The sequence below is a fragment of the Electrona antarctica genome (genome assembly GCF_951216825.1).
Source record: "Electrona antarctica genome assembly, chromosome: 18".
In the NCBI taxonomy this organism is placed as follows: domain Eukaryota; kingdom Metazoa; phylum Chordata; class Actinopteri; order Myctophiformes; family Myctophidae; genus Electrona; species Electrona antarctica.
This window is the reverse complement of record NC_136799.1, coordinates 38,834,789-38,854,788: the sequence shown is the minus strand read 5'-3', so window position 1 is coordinate 38,854,788 and position 20,000 is coordinate 38,834,789. Positions and strand designations below refer to the sequence as shown.

The window sequence follows — 20,000 nt, the reverse complement described above, 5'->3', positions numbered from 1 at the left end:
TTTGGTGTTTTAAACATGTTATAATTTAGCTATTGAAAAATAGCAGATCTACAAGCTCATAGCGCGCCACCGAGTGGCGCGCTACGAGCTTGTAGGTCTGCTATTTTTGAAAAATCGTGAAAATATTTATTTCAGAAAACTGGAGGATTTAGAAGGATTAAAAAAAAATTGAGGTCAGGCCTAAATGGGTCAAATGATAAGGGACAATATCGGTGGCACCCAACTGTACATGTACCTCTCTGTGCATGCATGCATACGGTACGGTACAGTACAGTTCAATATAAATCAATAACACGGTGAGAGGAGTGTTGACATTAAGGTTTGTGTTCTGATGACTCAGATCTTCATCACGCATGAGTCAGTAATAACATGTGAAAAGCGTGCTCTTGCAGTATTACTAAACACTCTTGATGAAGGTCCAGAGGGACCCAAACGTCATGTCCATTTGAATCAAACTGACGCTGCTGCGCATGAAGAGCAGAGTGTTTCTAAAGTATTACTAAACAAAGATAGCCAGGGGTACCTCGCCTAGTACCCACCACAGGCCCTGGTCCCACCACAGGCCCACAACATTTGGAAGACAAGTCATAGTTAATTGGAATGGAATCTGCGAAATCTGATTGATACAGCTTGATGACATCACTCCAGGCATAATGAGTATAGCTTACCCATTTGTGTGAGTTTGGGACAATAGGCTAGTACTCTAGGCCAGGGGTTCTCAACCCGTGGGTCCCGACCCCTCGGGGGGGGGGTCGCCAAATTATTATTTTTTATTTTTTTGCAACTGAATGGCTGGAAAAATGGAAGAGTTTACATAGTACACATAGTACCTGCAATCCAGCATACATTACCTTAATGATTATATCTGGTTTCAGTATTCATTTATGATATATTTTCTCTATCTCTGGGTCCCCAGCCAAAAACGCTCTAGGCTAGCTTATATCAGTGGTGCTCAAACCTTTTCATGTCAAGGACCCCCAAAATGATGTATTTAGCCTGGGACCCCCATCTCAAAATGTTTTGTTCCAGGGACACCCAGAAGCAAAGATTCAAGTTAAACATGTTCACTTAATATATATATATTTTATATATATATATATATATATATATATATATATATATATATATATATATAAACAGATAGCTTCTCACTTGCACATCCAGGTGGGGGAGGTGCTGGTAGGCAAGGTATAAATGCAGGCCAAAGAGAACTTCCCCAGGTTAAAGGAAGGGACCGCACACTCCAGAGACTCAGGACAAGATTCAGTTATGCTTCATTTCTTTATTGCACGACGCGTTTCGCCGTTTGGCTTTGTCAGGTGCTTGCATACATGATATATTGCTTGCATACATATATATATATATATATATATATATATATGGTTCATTGATTTCAAAATGCTGAATTACAATTTACAATTACAATTTAGGCATTTAGCAGACGCTCTTAATCCAGAGCGACTGAATGGGGGCCAACGTATATTTCTGATCCTGTAGCACGTCATGAGCCATCCAGAGACCTCTCAGGTCGTCTGGGACAGACAGGTCTGCTTCGTGTTCCTGTAGCACGTCATGAGCCATCCAGAGACCTCTCAGGTCGTCTGGGACAGACAGGTCTGCTTCGTGTTCCTGTAGCACGTCATGAACATCCAGAGACCTCTCAGGTCGTCTGGGACAGACAGGTCTGCTTCGTGTTCCTGTAGCACGTCATGAGCCATCCAGAGACCTCTCAGGTCGTCTGGGACAGACAGGTCTGCTTCGTGTTCCTGTAGCACGTCATGAACATCCAGAGACCTCTCAGGTCGTCTGGGACAGACAGGTCTGCTTCGTGTTCCTGTAGCACGTCATGAGCCATCCAGAGACCTCTCAGGTCGTCTGGGACAGGTCTGCTTTGTGTTCCTGTAGCACGTCATGAACCATCCAGAGACCTCTCAGGTCGTCTGGGACAGGTCTGCTTCGTGTTCCTGTAGCACGTCATGAACCATCCAGAGACCTCTCAGGTCGTCTGGGACAGGTCTGCTTCGTGTTCCTGTAGCACGTCATGAACCATCCAGAGACCTCTCAGGTCGTCTGGGACAGGTCTGCTTCGTGTTCCTGTAGCACGTCATGAACCATCCAGAGACCTCTCAGGTCGTCTGGGACAGGTCTGCTTCGTGTTCCATCCAGAGACCTCTCAGGTCGTCTGGGACAGGTCTGCTTCGTGTTCCTGTAGCACGTCATGAGCCATCCAGAGACCTCTCAGGTCGTCTGGGACAGGTCTGCTTCGTGTCCATCCAGAGACCTCTCAGGTCGTCTGGGACAGGTCTGCTTCGTGTCCATCCAGAGACCTCTCAGGTCGTCTGGGACAGGTCTGCTTCGTGTTCCTGTAGCACGTCATGAACCATCCAGAGACCTCTCAGGTCGTCTGGGACAGGTCTGCTTCGTGTTCCCAGAATCACAACTAAACGCAGAGCAGCAGCGTTCTGTTTGTATGCACCACACCATCCGGAACAAACTGCAGCTCTGCTACAATACAACTCACAGTTGTTTTAAATCAAAGCTGAAGACCTTTCTCTTTGCCACTGCTTTTTACTGGCGGTTCGTGATTCATTTCTTGTGCTGCACTGTAAATGTATTCTCATATTTTGTTTTCTGTTTTATATCCGTTGCAGTCTGGGCAGAAACCTCTCATCTCCATATTTGAACTTTCTGGTGTTTTTCCGTAAATCTTGATCGTACTACAGCGTCGCACAAAAGCATCAAGGGGTTTTGAGCTTTTAGATCTGCTACTTTTGAATTTAAATCTTGAAACTGTTTTGGATGAGGTTTCACAGCCGACAGAGACAATAATTTGTCATTTTCGGCACTGATAACCTTTTAATTATTGAAGTTATAATTATTTTTAAAATAGTTTTAAATTGTATGGAAATGTCCTTTTATAATGTGGTTCTTTTACACAGTGTCTTATTGCTCTGTTTTGTGGAAAGGCACTTTGAATGTTGCTATACAAAGAAACATGTTGTCCTTACATCCCATACAGACATCTGTTTACTCATAGATGTTGCAGAAACAGGACATTGTATTTGTATGATGCATTACTAAAGGTTATATAACCTTATATATTAACCACAGCATCCAGGATTATCGTATAAATTGGATACGGTACTACAGATAACAGCCACACACATCCCAACTGTGCGTCAGGATTTTAATTCAATCTAATTGGGTTCACAAGGGTAATTTGACCACATTTAACCCCAATTAATGACGTTCAGAATCATTAACCACTTAAAACCCAGCATCAGTATTGTGGGGGAAAGTAGCACATCGACAAGCTCACAGCGCATCATGTTTCCACGCTGTTGTGAGCTTGCTGATCGGCAATTTTCAGCGAAAGCATTTCCCCACAATAACACAAAACGTAAAAACACTAGTATAGAGCCCTGCGTGACTCCGGTCAACAGTATAGGGTTTGGTTAAACAGAGACAGGCTTTTGCTCTCATTGTTCTGATCTGATGAAGACTGCTCTGCTCTGCTCTGGGTCATTATTTTATATTAGTGTAGGGGCGTTCAGAAATATGTTCTGAAGTGGATCGTTAATAGACGATCTATAAGCTGAAAACCCTTAACATTTTTAGCTTGAAGATCAGCTATTTTCAAATAACCAATGCGTACAGTATATAAGGTTAAAATGGTTAAACAGATTTTGATGATATTACCGCGGTAACAAATTTGGTTGGGGATTGGAACCCCCCTGGGGGTCCCCCCAGACGACCCCACTTTCAGAAGCAAAGGGCCTAAACGCTCAACGACGCCCCCGTCCTGCGTATAATCCTACACTAACAGAATGAATACAAGCATGTTAAATTAAAATTCATAGCTCACAAGTGAAGCGCTCAAAAGCCATCTAAAACATCTAAAATGTACAGAACATCACAAAAATAATATCAAGTGCAACCATTGTCAGAGAGAGAGAGAGAGAGGCAAAGAGAGAGTGTGTGTGTTAAACATGCCCAAGAGGTTGCATGTATATCACTTTAGAGAGCCATTTACATGTTCCCAGGACACACACACACACACACACACACACACACACACACACACACACACACACACACACACACACACACACACACACACACACACACACACACACACACACACGCTCCACAACTGACGGTTAACCACTTCAGCCCTAGTCTATACCATTAGTTCTCAAACTTGATCTACAAGCTCAAAACGCACCGATTCACGCCGCATATCGCGCGTGTGGATCTGCTACTTTTATGTGCCGCTGTGGTATGATCAAGTAGGGCGTTCATTTACATAGAAAAAGTACAACAAAAAGTAAAACTTTGAAAATAAGGGGTTTCTGCCCGACAGCAACGATTTGCATCGGCGGATGCATTGCCGCCTGGCTTTTTGCCCGAGGACAGTTTCAGTTGTGAAACTAGGGCAGTTTAACCCATTAAAACCGGGAAAGCATCGCTGTCATTTTAGATTTTAGCCATATTTTACCTCTGATATAGAACATGGGTTTGTCAGAAAACTTAGTTTCTGACAAACGTTAGGATTTAGAAGACATTTGTAAGAATTGGCCTCAGGTCTTAATTAATGGGTTCATTTGGTGACTCATGTTACTCACACTGTACCACCACCTCTATGACGGCCTCTCTGGGCTTCACGTTGAAGCCGTTGTACTGGCTGGTCTGACACCTGTAGGAGCCGCCCATCTCCCGAGACACGTTGACCAATCGCAGCACTCCATCGTAGCTCTCCGTCTGGGCGGAGCCGTCGGGCATCGCCACAGCGGCGGCGGCCAGCCCCCCGGGCTGTCCGGAGGAAGCCCCGCCCCCCGCTGTCGCTGAGGCCGAGGCTCCGCCTCCCACCTCCTGGAAGTAGGGATGGGACGATAATCGTTATTAGAGTTTAGCGTGATAAAAACACTCACAATAATCGTATCGTGGAGAGTTTTGTCGTGAAATTGTCCTCTGTCATACACTATATAGGATGAACTATAGCTTTTTGTTGAGCTGCAGATTCGGTACCACTTAAACCCTCTATATACACTGTAAAGTATATGTACATTTGGTATACGCTCTTATTCCACTCTACACAAATCCATTCGCCAAAGTTAGCAGATCTACAAGTTCACAACACATTGCAACGCAACGCGTTCAGAGCTTGTAGATCGGCTATTTTTAGCGAAAGTTCGCCCCAGAATAGGGATGCTGGGTGTTCAAGTGGTAAACAAAAGTGGCATTTTGATTGTAGCGATAATACAATTAATCGTAACATGTAATTTTCATATGTTCCATCCCTATACCTGGAAGACGCGGGACCAGAGGATTATGGGCTTGGGCTTCCCGGAGACGAGACACTGAAGGTCGACGGTGTCTCCCTCCTGCACGATGAGGTGGGACCGACCACGAGGGACTGACAGTTCTGGGGGGACTGGAGAGAGAGAGAGAGAGAGAGAGAGAGAGAGAGAGAGAGAGAGAGAGAGAGGAATAGTGAGATGGAGGGAGAGAGAAGACCGGGATAACGGGAGGAACCGGATTCCAACATTGAGGAACCAGAATCACTTCCATCACATTTGGAACCGTTTTTTACACTTCATCACACTGTCAGAGCCGGCTATGCAATTCCAATACCGGTGGTTCTCTCAAGGTCCACCATAACTCTCAGAGTTATATGCCCTGTAAGGGTCCATTTGGTTCCATTTGTACACTCTAGTTACAGACCTTTAAGGGCCCATTCAGTTCTATTTGTACACTCTAGTTACAGACCTTTAAGGGCCCATTCAGTTCTATTTGTACACTCTAGTTACAGACCTTTAAGGGCCCATTCAGTTCTATTTGTACACTCTAGTTACAGACCTTTAAGGGCCCATTCAGTTCTATTTGTACACTCTAGTTACAGACCTTTAAGGGCCCATTCAGTTCTATTTTTGCACTCTAGTTACAGACCTGTAAGGGTCCATTTGGTTCCAGTTGTACACTCTCAGAGTTACAGACCTGTAAGGGTCCATTTGGTTCCAGTTGTACACTCTCAGAGTTACAGACATGTAAGGGTCCATTTGGTTCCAGTTGTACACTCTCAGAGTTACAGACCTGTAAGGGTCCATTTGGTTCCAGTTGTACACTCTCAGAGTTACAGACCTGTAAGGGTCCATTTGGAACCCAAGAGGAATCAAATGTCATATTTTTATTTTATTGATAGTGTGCCATATCAACATTAAATGTAATTATGATAACACATCAGAATAAAATATTTCCAACAGATTGATTTCCCACAAACATAACAGGAACAATTACCTCACCTATCTCCTAGACTCCCTCTGGGGTCAGAGTTCAGAGTTTTAAGTAGAAGTATGTGCAGGATGTAATTTAATTTAACATTTTAGTTTTTAGATTTTACTTAAAAATAAAAATGCTCTGTGTGCCAGTGACCACCCTCCCCTGTGCCAATGTTGGCACCCGTGCACACACACACACACACACACACACACACACACGCTGTCGAACACATTTAAAATTAAGTTAATTGGCTCGTTATAATTGCTCTCTGTGTGAGCAAGTACTCATAACACAAACCGCAGTTTAAATTAATGCGAATTAAGTTCACCGGTTGGTTCCCACGGAACCGGGGTGTTGCTACGGACCTTTAGTCACATCCTTATTAAATAATGACAAATCATTAAATCAAGTGCTTGAAATATGGTTTCTGAGCATGAAAACAATGTTGGGAAACATTTCGGTAGGCTACCCTACCTCCCAGTATGGCAAATAGGTAGGTGGCAACAGGCACACTGCAATATATGGACAAATATGTCCCCGGTAATTTATTTATTCAACCTCAACAGTGAGTCTTTCCAAAAATGTCATCTATACAAACGGTTCCCAACTTTTCAGGCCACGACCCCCCAAAACAATCATATTTGAACTGCGGAGTGGGACCCCCACCCTGACAAACACTTTGTAGTAATTGTAGGCATTACGTTTAGTTTGCGCAGTTCCACAGATAAATATTGAGAAAACACAAACTACAAGCTCTTGTAGATCGGCTATTTTCACAATGTTTGCCTCTGTCTTATGTACAGTAATAAGTTGACAATTTGGCCAATGTGGTATTCAAAAGGTATTAAAAGTCATTCAATTGCAACTTGAGAAATGTGCAGATACTCTGCAATACACTTATTGCGACTGTAGGTTGCAGTTTACTATGAAACCCTGCATCTCCCATCCATCACGCATCGTGACCGTCCGTCACACGTGCGTCACACCACACGTCTGTCATACTCAAACCCTGTACACTCAAGACACGCTCCATATACGTATGGCCAGTACAGAATTCATTCCATATGTAGATCTGACCTCATCTGACCTCATCAAACCCTGTACACTCAAGACACTGCCCCTAGCAGCCACCCTGTTCTGACATTCCATATATTGATCTGACCTCATCAAACCTGTGTTTGATGTGGTTGTTGACCTCGCCCTTTAGGGCAAGGTCGCTTCTCGCCCTCAGAGCGTCTTACTGGTACTCTCTTTTGGATGGAAAGAAATATCTGCGCTGGATTTAAGAACACCTAAGGGACTGTGTCTAGCACGGCTGTGCCTAGCACAGCTGCTGTTTGACCTTTCTCACGGTACTTAACGTATAGCAATACGCCAACAGTACGCCAGACCACATCCTGTTGTTAAGACGCCACCGATGCTGATAGAGCGCGTCAATAATGCGTTGGGCAATGTCGCTCGGGGTCGGGTCAATGAAGCTTGGATCAATAACAGGTTCAATACTCAGTCAATGACGCTCCGCTCAATGATGTGTCTTGTTCACATTGGAGGTGGGAGAATTTGAAGCATCAAATAGTCCCTATCTTTTTCTTTTTAGTAGCCAATTATGTTTATCCTCTTTTTTTTGTTCAATTTAGTCTGATTGATTGATTGATTGAATTTGGTGATATTTTCATAAAGAGAACAGTAGCACTTTTCTGAAAACAAGTTGGTCTCTGTAATTATTTTACATTAAGCTGAAGAATTGATAACGTAGTTTCACAGACAACTTCAGAATGATCAAACCAGTGACAACACAAACATCCGGGGCAGCGGTGGACCTAAAGCTTAGAAGAGTGCAATGGTTGCCGGAAGGTTGCCGGTTTGATTCCCCGGACGCAGCAGGGAAAGATCTTGGGTGGGCAAGTGAATGGTCACCCCTACGCCCCCCAACACTGCTGAGTGCCCCTTGAGCACTGAAACAACACGTGGCGTGTGTGTGTGTGTGTGTGTGTGTGTGTGCGTGCGTGCGTGCGTGCGTGCGTGCGTGCGTGCGTCTATATAATATATGCAGAGCGTTGCTGGTATTGAGCACTGTGCTCAACTACCCTGGATAAATAAATAACAAAACACACACAGTCACACACACACACACACACACACACACACACACACACACACACACACACACACACACACACACACACACACACACACACACACACACACACACACACACACTCGTTGACACTAGGATGCCCATTATATACTGTATTTTAGTAGTCTGTATTTTGTGGCAACGATTGAAAATAGAAGCGAGCTCCGAAAGATGCGTCAACAGGTTTTGACGTGCCCACTCGGCGCCCCTGGGGTGGCTACAGCCGTTAAAAAAACAACGGGCATGCTTCTTGACGAGAGTGCCTGATGCGTTCTTCCATCCGTCAGCCCCTTAACCCATTTTGGGCGGGAACCCCTTTTGGTGTTAGCATTATGTTATGCTTTAGCTATTGAAAAATCGAAGAACGACTGACATAGAAACATAGCTTTTTCAGAAAACTGTCAGGATGTAGAAGACACACTGATCTCAGGTCAAAATGGGTTAAGGGTCCTATTTTTGGGGGAAACAGGTGGACCTGTCACCCTGTGCTGGAGTGAAGAGTTGAACCTAAGTGCATGCGACTGGAGGCAACGGTTCAACACATTCAATTATTAAAGTCACACACAGAGGTGTCGTCATTTGGTGACACCTCTGTCATTCTCATTGACAGTTTCACTGTCTGTCTATGGGATGTTAGAACTGCGATTCCCAGAATTCAGTTCGAAGCAAAAGCATGGAAGTGCCATTTTTGTCGTTCATGAGTTTGTCCTTACTGGAACAAAGCAGAGGAGAGTATAGAGGAGAAGAGTATAGAGAGTACAACGCACAGTTGACTTTGTGTCTGTGACCGCTATACCTTAGAGACAAATGTAATGGCAAAGTGTACAAATGGAACCAAAATGGACCCATACAGGTCCATTTTGGTTCCATTCGTACACTCTCAGAGTTACAGGACTCGTAAGTATAAAGCTCCACATGTGAACCCGTGGTTGTCCCCGCCCCGGGCGCAATGTTGAAAAACCTCAGCCTTGCGCCTCTGTCTCATCATATTTCAAACTTTTATTTATACAAATGAACAAATTCACTAAATTCACTAAGTTATAAACTGGGTTTATTACTGTACATACAGTCTGTCGGGTCAAAACATCATACTGTATGTCCAGAACTGTTAATGTCAAATTTAAAAATAGCCAAAGCAGCAGACTGCGCTGTATTTCGATCTTGCGGATCTGCTATTTTGATACTTTTGGACGCTGTAGTGTGATCAAGTAGGGCGTTAATAATAATAATAATTTAAAAAAACCACAAAAAGTTAACCACTTAAACTTCAGCATCCACATTGCTCATTGCTTTTCCACAGAAAATAGCCGATCGAAAAGCCTATACCACAACACTAGCATAGAGCCCTGAGGGACTCCGCTCAACCATATGGGGTTAAAGTGGTTTCTGCCCCGATGACAGCCAGCAGCCAACGATGATAATAATAATAATAATAATAATAATCTATCTATAAATGCACCAAGTCTCTGTCTGTATGTCAGTCTATCTGTATGTCTGTCTGTGTGTAATCCACGTAACTCGAGAACCGTTAGCCCCCCGACTTCAAATTCAACACACGCGTTCCACACCACCGCAGGGGGTGCAGTGGCCGGTGTCGGACCCACGGTTGTCCAGAACCGCCCTAAAAAAGCCTCTCTGCACGGGCTGAACTCCATATATGGGCACATAAAAGGGACACAGACATATTATCTGGGTGGGGCATGCATTTCCAACTTGCATCGTTCCAAGTAGGCCAGGGCACCGCTGTAGAAGCTCCAACACATAATATCTGGGTGGGGCATGCATTTCCAACTTGCATCGTTCCAAGTAGGCCAGTGCCCAACGGGCACCGCTGTAGCGGCCCCACGGGCACCACTCTAGTATTAATAATAATAATAATAACAACATGCCAACTCACCGGTCGTGGAGGAGATGTTGACGTCGATGCTGACCTCGGGGATGGCGCCGCTGGCCAGCGAGGCCACGCAGGTGTAGGTGCCGAAGTCGGTGAACTTGAGGTCGATGATGTCCAGGCTGGTGGCGCCCAGCGGCGCGGCGGCGTCCGGCGGGTCCGGCGTGTGCGTGATGACCATGCGCTCCGAGCTGCGCAGCGGCCGGCCGTTCTTCAGCCAGGTGAAGCGCAGCTCCTCGGGGGGCGTGGCCTCCACCTGGCAGCTGATCTTCACCTCGCGGCCGATCTGGATGTGGTCGTCGTCGTGGTAGGGGTCCGGCGTGATCCAGAAACGACCCTTACGCAGGCCTGTGTGGTGGGGAAAAAAGTACCCAAATGTTTTACTATCATTAGCATATTGAACATGAATGTGACCTGGGTTCATGTCATGAGGTGTGATCCAGTACTTACATATTTTACTTAAGTATCGATACTACAATGTAGAATTGCAGTAGAAATACTTTTTGAAATGTCTATGAGAAAGATTCATGGGGAATTATTTCCTGGGCCTGTCGTCGTCATATAGAGCTGCGACGTCTATAGTGTGCATTAGTGAAGACCAATTATATGAAGAAAATGGGCGAAGTGCTCCTTTAATGTTTTATGAAAAGCACTTGAAATGTGCTACTGTATACATGAATAAATAAACTTGCCTTGCCACCAACCACATACTGTAAGTGTCATATATGCTAGTGATTCACAAACCTTTTCATGTGAAGGACCCCCATCGGAAAATATTATTATTATAAACAATATAATATCCAAAAATAATAATCTGTACAGAAACTATAGAAACGATAGGATTCCAGGTAAACAAAATGAACCTATAGCATCTGTCTAAATAACACTTCATTTTACAATCTTTATAAGACTGCATGGTCTTATATAGGCTACCTATAACATACACTTTTTAAATTTATTTTGTGTTTTTGGGGCTCCCATATGTGTTTTCTATCCCCACAAATAACAAACTTTGAACAATCAGGCTTTCATATCATATGGGTGCTTTAATGGAAATTGCTCTCAGGAACAGCTCAACTGATTTTGTCCTCATTGTGATGTCATCAATGTCACCCTACTTTGCATAATTCCTCATCTTCTTCAGTCTTCAGTTCCAAATTTGCATTTCCACTTTGTTTACAATGTCCACCATTGTTGATTTTCCAAGCATGGCATGGAATGGAAACAAGCTGGGTTTTATCTAGCATCAGTATTATAATGACTCAAATATTAAATAATCTGCATATCAGCACCCCCACCACCTCAGGACATTGTGGTACTGCAGCTAAAACTGCTTTCAAAGTCCAGAAAGAAGGGACTGGTTATATCAGTGGTGATTGAGGCTCAAACCATTAGAAACTAGAAAAAGTGCCCTTCTGGGCACAGGTCTCCACCAGGAGGAGTGTGTGGGATGTTTGGCAAAATGTTTAGGAGTAATATAAACGTGTGCCTAGTGGGAATATGCATGCACAGTTTCACCGCAATCGGACGCTGCGTTGAGTAGTTGTGGCGATTTGTACAAAACAGGTTCCATGCGGGCTACTCCTGAAAAGTTTAGAAGCCAATCGTAGCCAATGAGGGTGGATTATGAGAAATCAAACAAACCCGTCTTGATCACATGACTATGGAGGATGGATGTGTACCGATTTGCGTGAAATTTGGATAAAATATGAAGGAGTAATATTAGAAAATGTGTTTTACATATGTCGGCCTCCTGGTGGCGCTATAAAGAGCAGATGTGAAAAATTCCAGGCAAAGGTTTTTCCTTGGCCTGTAGGGAGTGTGCATACAAAGTTTTACACAGATCCATGCAGTTAGAGGTAAAAACACTAATCGGCCAGTTATAGCGCCACCATGAGGCTGAGTTGAAAATGTTCACGTGGCATTTCTTCCTCGGCCTAGTGGGAATGTGCGTGCACAATTTCACGGAAATCACACGATGTGTTCATGATTTGCAGAATTTTGTTTGAAACTGAGCACTCCTGCGAACTTTGGAAGCCAATCTTAGCCAATCAGGATGGAGTCTGAGAAATCTGAAAGACCTGTTTCGTTGAATGGCTCTAGAGAGACTGTGTACCAATTTGCGTGATGTTTGGACAAAATCTGTAGGTGTACTGTCCAAAAACTTTTTTTGCACAAAGCGCCCTCCTGGTGGCGCTATAACAGGCCGTTCTGGAAATTTTGGGGCAGAGGTTCATCGTTGGCATCCAGGGAGTGTGTGTGCAAAATTTGGCATCGACCGAGTTAACGGTGCCGGAGATTAGCTGTTCACAGATGGACGGACGGACACACGGACGGACGGACGGACACACGGACACACGGACGGAGTGCAAAACATACTCTCTCCCCATGCCTTCGGCCTGGTGGAGACAATAACTTTGAGGGACATATTAAAAGCAGTTTTAAAATGCATGTTATTTGCGCTTTAAGTGCTACAGGCTAAGGTGGAGTCTGAAGAGGTATAAGTCTACGGTGGTAAATTGGGAGTGAGTCTGCAGTTCTAAGTGCAATGTGGAGTTTGTTCCACAGTTTGGGAGCCAGAAGGGATAAGATTCTGGGACGTGTGGAGCGCTGCCCCGGATGTTTTAGGGATACATATAGGGTTCAATTGGTTAAACCGATTTGGATGCTATATTAATTTAACTAATTTAGCTGGGGAACCGCTGGAACCCCCCTCAAGGACCCTTGGGGGTCCCTGGACCCCACTGTGAGTGTATTCAAATGTATTCATCTCCTCTCCTGATGTGAACCACAGGTTCATGCTGCAGGTCATCTGTTCTGATGAGTCGAGGTTGATAAATCATGACGCTGCATTTTGGGACTTTGCTGCAGAAACTCACAACGACCAAAAACAGCAGAGAGGAGAGAAAAATCCGCCTCTCTTTCTCTCCCTCTCTGCAGTGAGCAGAGGAGAGTGAGGTATGCTTTGTGAATCCATATCGCTGCTGTCAGGCAGAAAACTTTTTATGTGTTTTCTTAAATTAACGCCCTACTGGATCATACTACAGTTGGGTGCCACCGATATTGTCCCTTATCATTTGACCCATTTAGGCCTGACCTCAAATCCTTCTAAATCCTCCAGTTTTCTGAAATAAATATTTTCACGATTTTCCAAAAATAGCAGACCTACAAGCTCGTAGCGCGCCACTCGGTGGCGCGCTATGAGCTTGTAGATCTGCTATTTTTCAATAGCTAAATTATAACATGTTTAAAACACCAAAAGGGGTTCCCGCCCAAAATGGGTTAACTGTCCTTTTGCGCAGATCACGCAAACCTCAGCAAAAAGAAAAGGACAATATCGATGGCCTCCAACTGTACATTACTACAGCGTCACACTAAAGCATCAAAAGTAGCAGATCCACAAGCTCTAAATGCAGCGCAAAGCGCCACGTTTTGCGCTTGTAGATCTGCTGCTTTTGCTACTTTTGAATTTGAATCCTGAAAAGTAACAGTTTTCGACATATGAGGTTTCCACCCGACAGAGACGATAATGGCCTTTTGCATTTGGATGTCTGTGTCTACTGGTATATATACTAGCTATACAGTTTCAGTCTACATTCATTCCCCAAATGTAGCACTTTTTTGTCGATAGCTCGTCGAGAAATGAAATGCAGAACACTGATTTGTGTTCTCACATTACATGATAGAATTTACTTTCTTTTGTAAGTTAAAATCTCCCAAAGTTCATTCATTACGCATAATTTATTTGCTGCTAGCTATATTCACTATCTAAAGTATCAGTATCTAAAGTAGAACTTTAGTAAAGTTCTATCGTTTAATTCACATCATTCTTTTTTTTTAAATCACCATAGAAAACAATATGATTGATTTGTTTTAAATTTAATGATTGATTACCCTGACCACTTATTTAAGCGCTAATGCATACCTTGATGTACTACGAACTACGGTGTCATACATAAATACAGAAAATAGCTCGGTCTAGCTCACAACACATGACATGCCAATTATTTTACTAAAATCCAGTATTTTCATTGCAAAAGCTATATATTCTTTCGATTCATTTGATTAGTTCCTTGTTTGGTACCTGCACCGAATCATCACATTTTCATTGCTCATTGTGATAAATATTCAGACCTAATTAGTGTTTTATTTTCGAATGCATTAATTCTTGCAGTTTGTTAACACTAGATAATAATACGACAGAAACCCTGTCCTATTTTAAGGCTATACAATCCTACTCCTCATAGCCACATGCAGGCTTGGTGCCCGGGTGGCGCGGTGTAAAGTACTGTAGCACCACAGCGGAGGTTGTGGGTTCAAATCATAGAGTATATAAAGGATAGAGACCGAACTGGAGCACTAGCCCCGCCCCCAAGCTATTCATTTCGATGAAGTTGCTCAGTGGCGTTTTGAAGCACCCGGAAGACTGCCGGAAGTACCTCCTCCGGACCTCAAATTTGAGGTCCGGGGTGACGTATGGGTGACGTAGGGAGTGATGGTCCTACGTGTCCGTGCACGGGTCCGCCTGCAGTCCTTCCTCTTACCACTAGGGCCCAGAGCTTCAACGTTGGAGCGCCTCACTGGCCCCTTGGTTCAAATCCACCGTGGCGCATCTGGCTTTTTCGAGCGTCTGTGCCATAGAGTATAAAGAAGGATAGAGACTGAACCGGCGAGATGTCAGAAGTTGCTCAGTGGCGTTTTGAAGCACCCGGGAAGAACCGTCTACTTCCGCCTTTTTTCGATTTGGACACCAACATTTTGTGTCCAAAATGCGGAAGTGCAAACGAGCGCTCAATGTTAAAGCCCAGCTGCATGGGGTTTCCTTGTCATAACTCCGGGTCCGCCTGTAGTCCCTCCTCTTACCACTAGGGCCCAGTGCTTCAACGTTGGAGAGCCTCACTGGGGCCTTGGTCTGTGCGAACACAGGGAGGGTGATATTTGTCACTACACACATACTCTACGGGCTAGGGCAGCTGTCAGCAGGCAGTGTTGAAGGTTGAGTGGGACAGAGCAGGGGCTCCACGCTGGCAGGTGAGTCAGTAGGACGCAGCTGCAGAGACAACACACACAGCAATGTGTGTGTGTGTGTGTGTGTGTGTGTGTGTGTGTGTGTGTGTGTGTGTGTGTGTGGGGAGGAATCAATTGGCATGACCACATTGGAGAGAAACTAGTTTCTGTAACTTGTTTCATCTTTCATTTTTTTCTCGCTGGGAAGTAGTCATATTCTTAGTCAGTGAGACGCTTTATAAAAATTAGATAAGAAACACAGACTCATACATAAACATGAATCTTCAGAGCTGAAACTTAGCCTCAATTTTTAATTGGGTGTGTGTGTGTGGTGTGTGTGTGTGGTGTGAGGGGGGGGGGGGGGGGGGGGGGCTGTATTGGATAGGAGGACGGGCGCTGGCCCAAAAAACCAAAGTAGCTGAGAGTCAGTGTATTAGAGGAACTTGCATCCATTAATCTTCTACCCCAGAATAGAACGTGTATAGTCCTGCTTCACACCTGCCTGCAGCTGTGTCTGTTTACAAAAATACCCCACCCCCCTCACAGCCCTCTACCCCCCCCCCCCCCCATAACCGGTTGAAGTTTGCAAACGAGTCAAATCAGCTAAAAATCTGCATACTAGATTGAGATTGGTTCTTTGTTGTCCTCCTCCGGAGAGGAACATTGTTTTGGTACACAATAGAACAGTGGTTCTCAACCTGTGGGCAGATGATTTTTCTGGGGGGTCCCCAGACAACAGTGAGGTGGCAATTTAAGGACTTTTAAGACATTTTTAATACCTCCAAAAAGTTAAAGTACAGAAAACTTTAAATACTCCAGTAAAGTAAAAAGCAGACCCGTCTGAACTGAGTGGTGCTGTGTGCGTGCGTGCGTGCGTGCGTGCGTGCGTGCGTGCGTGCGTGCGTGCGTGCCAATCAGGAGGTTGATGACCTGCAGCTGCAGCTCATGGTACGAATAGACAATTCCGTGCTCAAACGGACGGACAGACAAACAAAGCTGTGCCTTGGAGTGGCTAGCACCACTCAGAATTACCCACAAATTGTACTTAAGTACAGTACTTGAGTAAATGTACTTGGCTACTTAGTTTCCACCAGTGTAAATGTCTGAGCTGACCTCGTACGAGGACGGTGGCCGTCTTCTTGGCGAGGTTGCCCACGTTGTTGCTGGCGACGCAGCTGTAGGCTCCGCCCTCTTGGTAGGTGATGGCGGGCAGAGTGAGCGTGTCTCCGCTCACGGCGCTCCTCTCCGGGAGCTCCTCCCCCTCCGCTGCACCGCCGACTCCTCTCAGCCACCTCAGGGTGGGCAGGGGCTCCCCTCCCGACCTCACGCACGGCAGGGTCACCGTCTGACCCGGGTTCACCACCAAGGGGTCGTCTACCGGCAGCCTGATACTGGGAGACGCTGGAGAGAGAGAGAGAGAGAGAGAGAGAGAGAGAGAGAGAGAGAGAGAGAGAGAGAGAGAGACTTTAGCTTTTTAAAAACCATTTATTTACAAACTAAAAAAACAACAATGAAATGAAATGAAATGAAATGAAATGAAATGAAATCTATATTTACCCAGGGTATCTGGGCTAAGCTCAAGAACTTGTTTCCAGCCAGGCCCTGCTCATAGAACACATTTCATCGTAGTGGTTGATGCCTTGTTCAAGGGCATTTCAGCGGTGGTAATTCGGCTGATTCGAACTGGGAACCTTCCGGTATCTAGACCGCGCCGCTATCCGTTCGGCCACCGCTGCCACAATCACATTGCTTGATTTCAATCAAACATTCATATTATGAGCCAAGGGCATTTTACCCAAAAATCTAACCAAAAACATAAAATCTCATCCTCAATTGAACAGATAACATCATTGTAAATAAAACCAAACTGATGCAGAGGGTTCAGCCCAAATGCTGCTGCTGCCTCCGAGTGCCCTCCATACACCGAGTCCTCCTCCACACCCAGCCTGTCTCTGGACACACACCGAGTCCTCCTCCACACCCAGCCTGTCTCTGGACACAACACAACAGTACAGTACAAGTCCATTTTTCTCTCCCCTGCTGTGATTCTCAAGTTCAGTGTCCTCCATAGACAGTTTTTCGAGACATCGTTTTGGGAAACAATCCACATAGTAAACTGATATCAGCCCCAGCAGATCAGCTACTGTATCCAACGAGCTTTGCCCAGCTACATCCAACAGTTCCACCATGATCGCTGTCACACAGGCTGTGAGTGAGTCCTGATGTTGGACTGTGATAAAGGTCCATCCTGGCCTTTCCAACCAGAGGCTCTCCTGAGAATCAGCCGTCTGAGAATCAGAGCCTACAGGTAGCAGGCTCCACCATTGTCCAGTCAACCAGAACCAACCAAGCCTACAAGTGGCTGGCTGTATCATTGTCCAGTTCATCTTCATGTCCATTAAAGACAAAACTAAATGCAAAAGAGGACCCAGCGCACAGAAGGAACCCAGAGGCACCACCACCACCATCACACTAACCACTTATCAATTTCCAACTCTGCATCAACCCTCTGCACCAATTTCTTCAATCTGAAAATCTCTTTCATGGTAAAACTCCTTCACACTCCGATTGCCCGGGGTTAATTTATCCATTAAATCATAGCGCCCAATCCATTTATAGCAACGGAGCACTTTTACCGACGGACCGGAAGTTATACCGGATGTGGCTGGAGCAGCTAAATGTAGCCAAAACACTCTAAAGGCGATCGACAAGAACGGGAGGCATGATTCAATCTAACGCGACTAGCAACTGGACAGCGGGGGGCCGTCTACCGTCTAACACAGGATCTTTTCTTAGAATTGGACGGGATGATTTAGATCGCGAGTTATTAACGTTTTTTAAGGTTTTCGTTGTCGTCGGCTAAACAGGAGGGGAACATTTTCGATGACGTCCCACTGTTGTGCAACATCGAGGCTGTAGAGCGATGCGATCGGTTTTCATATCAATAAACTTCGTCTTTTGGATAAAACTTTGTCGCTGGACGCTGGAGGTTACTAATAGAAAGGACGGTGAACTTCGTCCTGGGCGATTGGGGTGTTAACTTCATGTTTTGCCTGGAAGCCTTCACAAAACTCTTTCTATCTGGGGAAGTACTTTTCAACTTTGATCAACCTCATGTTTCATTTCTGACAGCCCATAGACATTTTTCTTTTTCACACACGTTTCATCATCGCTCACCCAACCACCATTATCGTCTTCTGAATTGAGTTTTCTTTTCTTTTGTCACTTTTTTTGCTTTTGTCCCATTTGATCCTTTTGCCTTTCTTTTTTGCCCCACCACCATCTCAGGGCTTAAAGCAAAAAAACATCCCAAGACTGAAAACTATTTTTTGCAAATCTTTTTTTGCACTGATCTCATTAAATGACCCCTATGAAATCCTCAGGACTGAAATCCGTCCCCAGGACTGAGAACTGTAAGCCCTGCACATCTGCATTAGTCCCTCCCGCCTCCACTTGACTGATAGGAGGACTACTGTCCTCTTGGGAGCTCATTATGTCAGCCACAGGTTCAACATTAATCACTTCTCCTTCACCTCCGCTGTTTTCCTGCTGGTTATTTTCTTTTTCCCCTTCATCTTCACCTGTTTGGTCAGTGCCCTCCCAATCTTTATTGACTTTTCCTGTCAACATCTCAGGTCCAACACTTCCTCCTTCATTTTCCCCCCAGGGATCCCCCCCCCCCCCCCCCTCCGTCTGGTAGCATTGCTTGTCCCCTCGCCAAAGTCAACAACCCTCTCTGGACAGGACCTTATCAAATGCCCTTCCACACCACAGCCAAAACACTTCATATTCTCGGTTGTAGCAAAGAGAGTGTATTTGTGTGTATGTGTATGTACCGTACCTGTTCTGTTGTTGAGGTTGAAGTGGGCACTCTTGTCAGGGATACCACACACATTCCTGACGGAGGACACACAGGTGTAGTTGGCGTAGTCCTGAGGACGCAAGTTCTTTAACTTCAAGATCTTCGTCTCGCCCTGAAAGACACGGACACACGCACACGCGCACACACACACACACACACACACACACACACACACACACACACACACACACACACACACACACACACACACACACACACACACACACACACACACACACACACACACACACACTCTCTATATGGTGCATTCTAACAGGGAGTTTTATCAGGCTTTACTAGCATAGGGAAGGTGAGTTGTCCAAAAATCTGGATCAGGAGTGATACATTTCAATTCGGGAGCCAAAGAGACAGGGTACAAATTCAGGAAGTCTCCTGCAAAAATCAGGAGTTTGGTAGGTATCATGGAGTGGTTCCTAAACCTTTTAGCTCGAGACCCAAAAGAGAGATTAGACATTTGCCTCCATCTTTTGAAATATATAAATTGTAGGAATAGAAAATGGAATTTTTACACGTGGCGTGACCCCTAAAAATTGGTCCGTGACCTACAAATGGGTCTCGATCCACTGTTTGGGAAACAGTGTCACACTGTAGTATGAAGTTTAAGTATTTTAAAGTAGCAAAAATAGCCGACCAACAAGCTCGGGGATCGCGGGGAGATGACGAATTCCTGAGCTAGAACGCTTGGGAAGCGGTGGCTGACTGTTGAGTGAGACTTGACCTCTCCACAACCCCCCTGTATTCAGCATGCTCTGATGTGCACGGAAGCAGCCAGAGATTTTATACAAGAACGACAGCCCAGGAAC

At 45.0% G+C, this 20,000-nt stretch overlaps 1 protein-coding gene across 2 annotated transcripts in view; it reads right to left on the bottom strand.

Moving 5' to 3' along the window:
- Positions 1 to 20,000, bottom strand: part of LOC306942195 (MAM domain-containing glycosylphosphatidylinositol anchor protein 2-like) — a 77,525-nt gene that overhangs the window by 35,177 nt on the left and 22,348 nt on the right. For both annotated transcript variants that reach the window (XM_079527960.1, XM_079527961.1), the window contains exons 5-9: positions 19,156 to 19,288; positions 16,428 to 16,715; positions 10,314 to 10,655; positions 5,307 to 5,434; positions 4,626 to 4,872 (exon numbers count right to left, since the gene is read on the bottom strand). In XM_079527960.1, the coding sequence (XP_079384086.1) occupies positions 4,626 to 4,872; positions 5,307 to 5,434; positions 10,314 to 10,655; positions 16,428 to 16,715; positions 19,156 to 19,288 (1,138 nt within the window). The remainder of the gene's footprint in view (positions 1 to 4,625; positions 4,873 to 5,306; positions 5,435 to 10,313; positions 10,656 to 16,427; positions 16,716 to 19,155; positions 19,289 to 20,000) is intronic.